This window comes from Otolemur garnettii, unplaced genomic scaffold (genome assembly GCF_000181295.1).
Source record: "Otolemur garnettii isolate 467f Iridium unplaced genomic scaffold, OtoGar3 scaffold00037, whole genome shotgun sequence".
In the NCBI taxonomy this organism is placed as follows: Eukaryota; Metazoa; Chordata; class Mammalia; order Primates; family Galagidae; genus Otolemur; species Otolemur garnettii.
This window is the reverse complement of record NW_003852432.1, coordinates 5358684-5361591: the sequence shown is the minus strand read 5'-3', so window position 1 is coordinate 5361591 and position 2908 is coordinate 5358684. Positions and strand designations below refer to the sequence as shown.

Below are 2908 nucleotides of genomic sequence, written 5' to 3'. Positions count from 1 at the left end.
AAAAAAAAAAAGAAAAGAAAAGAAAAGAAAAAGAAAGTAGGATGAACTCCAGGATAGCTCCATGCTTCTTAGTAAAGTACCATGACAATGGAAAAGCAAGTATCCAGGGTACACAATACTAATATGAAACCAACTGATGAACAACTACATCCCCACATGAGAGAAAAATACAATTAAATTCAAGTGGGAGAAGGGGTGGGGAGGAAAAAAGGGAAGGCGAGAAGGAGGGAGGATTGGTAAGCTCTCACCTAATGGGCACACCCCTCCGTGAAGGGCTCAACTACAACTTGAACTCTACCTAACAAATGTAAACTGTGTAACCTAACCATCTGTACCCTCATATTGATCTGAAATTTAATAAAAAATTATGTTTTTTGAAAAGCAGGATTAAAAACAGATAAATACACTCCTGCCCCAGTTCAAGAGCCGGGGCTCTGAGCACACTTATGCCTTCAACACACCTGTCCTTTCTAACATGTGACCTTCAACTGTAATTACAGCATCTTAAACAGTCATTTAACAAACAAGGAAAAAATCAGGCATGCTAAAATAAAAACCACATAAAATCAATAATTGATGAGAAAAAATAAAAATGCACTGGGGCTGCTTTTAAAATGCTAAAAATAAATATTTTGTTGAAAAAAGTCAAAGTATGTAGTTGGTAATTGCTATTTTATTGAACTAAGTATTCATCTCATGATATACATTTACATATATTTGCATTCATTGCACAATTGCATACTTATATTTAGAATATTCATAATGCTATGTGTATACTTATTATGTCTCACAGTATATATTTAGAGAACTTTTGGTAAATATTAGTGCATACAACTTATATTTCTCAAATTATAATAAAATAACACTTAATGCTGGGCAGCACCCATAGCTCAGTGGGTAGGGCACCAGCCATATTCACTGAGGCCGGCGGGTTCAAACCTGGCCTCAGCCAACTAAAACAACAATGACAACGGCAACAACAGCAACAAAAATGGCCAGGTGTTGTGGCAGACACCTCTTGTCCCAGCTACTTGGGAGGCTGAAGCAAGAGAATCACTTAAGCCCAAAGAGTTTAAGGTTACTGTGAGCTGCAATGCCACAGCACTCTACCAAGGGCAACATAGTGAGACTCTGTCTCAAAAATAAAAATAATAATAATAACACTTAATGCAAAACATTCTAGAACTGTGCGTTAGAATTCCATTAAGTTTTTTTTATTAATAGTGGCCTCTATCCCCAAACTCAGAGCTAGCATACCTTCACAGTGTGTTTAAGCGTTAAGAGTACATCCAGCCTCTCATCTTGAGAGAGGTTCTTCAGCAGAATGCATTTGTAGATGCTCTGTAGCTCTCTGGCTCTGATGGTGAACTGTGTGTCCATCTCGATTACGCTGCCTTTAGGTGTCCTCACCAGCTTCGGAGCTGAGCACTTAAAAATACATTTATAATTATCAGCTAATTAAAGGCTAAAAGTAACATTGTTGTTTCTTCTACCAAGTTTAACCTAATATCATGCTTCATAGTTAAAAGTGTCACTAAAACTTAAGAAAAGTAGTTAATGGATTTGTAAACCAGTAATATGTTTTAGAAAGAAAAAACAACATGAGAGAGAGCCATTCAGCATATAGATGTGTGAACACTTACATGGGATTTAAGATTTGCTGCTAATTTATACGTTGAATGGTTTGACGGAGATATATAGAGTTACTCACTAACCTCATGTAGAGAAAAGCATGCCATTTGGAATGTTGAAAAAAATACGTTTGCTTCAATCATTTTGAGTGCACATAAACGTGTCTGATCATGCTGTGCCATCTGAAGGCGGCTTCTGTGAAGGAATTGTGACGATCCTCAATGTATTTAGGCCCAAAGATATATCCAAAATGGGCTCTGTGAGTTATGGTTTAATGTCTTATCAAAATAAATCTATATAACCAGTTCAAAATTCTTCACAAAGTAAATGATGCCCATAGTCATACAGCCACACTGCTATCCCAGCAGTGATCCCTACCTCCCTGAAGCTGGCTAAGATCTTTATTCTCTATTTCCTATAGGGTTGGTGCCTCCGGATCTACCCCACCTCCTGTATGAAGGGCCAAAGAGTTCACTTTCCTCAAAGCTCTTCTGAGGACTCTTAGGCTAAGAATTCGGAGACTACAGACCAGAGATGAACTGAGTCTTCTACAGACTCGGTGAAACCAGAATGATCTTCAATGATGGTAATTCTGTGTGTGCCACTGCTCTTGTTCTCTCCTACTGAGACTTTCAGAGAAGATGCATTCACCTAGAATTATCACAGTGAAAACTTACTGCCTATTTGCTCGTCTACTCTAAGGCATAAAGCTGCTCAGTTTCTTTACCTGATAATAATCTTTCAGAAGCAAGGTTCTATTTATCCTGATTGCAAACTGTTCAAACGCTCGATGTTTTTGTAGGCTAACTGGTAATCGTGTTGAGGTCCTCAGAGTCCAATACGTGCCATGCTTGCGACCATTTATATCTTAGACATGATATAATTTAAAATGTAAGTAGGAACTCTATGTACTAAAACAAATCATCAGGAACGCAGACTAGCCAAATAGATACATAATTAATAGAGGGCTGTACTTAGAATGATGGTATTATGAGAAATTATTCATAACATCAATTTACTTCTGATTTTTTTACAGTTCATATTAGCTATGTTACACTGAGAACTTCAAAACAACCTCTTAAAAACAACTATATTTTATATATTTTCAAAGTAACAGCATATTCTGATCAAAGCTGAAATACATGTTGTTCAAAACTAGGAAACTTCATCAGAAACTTAAAATTCTTGGTTTTCCGTTTTAATTCAGTAAGTGAGATGGATTACTTTATATTATTAGAGAATAATAGTAGTTAATTTATATTATTAAAGAATAAAT

The 2908-nt window shown here is 36.3% G+C and overlaps 1 protein-coding gene across 1 annotated transcript in view; it reads right to left on the bottom strand.

The window, feature by feature from the left end:
- IQUB (IQ motif and ubiquitin domain containing) overlaps positions 1 to 2908 on the bottom strand; it is an 85012-nt gene that overhangs the window by 44223 nt on the left and 37881 nt on the right. The window contains exon 8 of the mRNA XM_003789818.2: positions 1258 to 1428. Within this exon, the coding sequence (XP_003789866.2) occupies positions 1258 to 1428 (171 nt within the window). The remainder of the gene's footprint in view (positions 1 to 1257; positions 1429 to 2908) is intronic.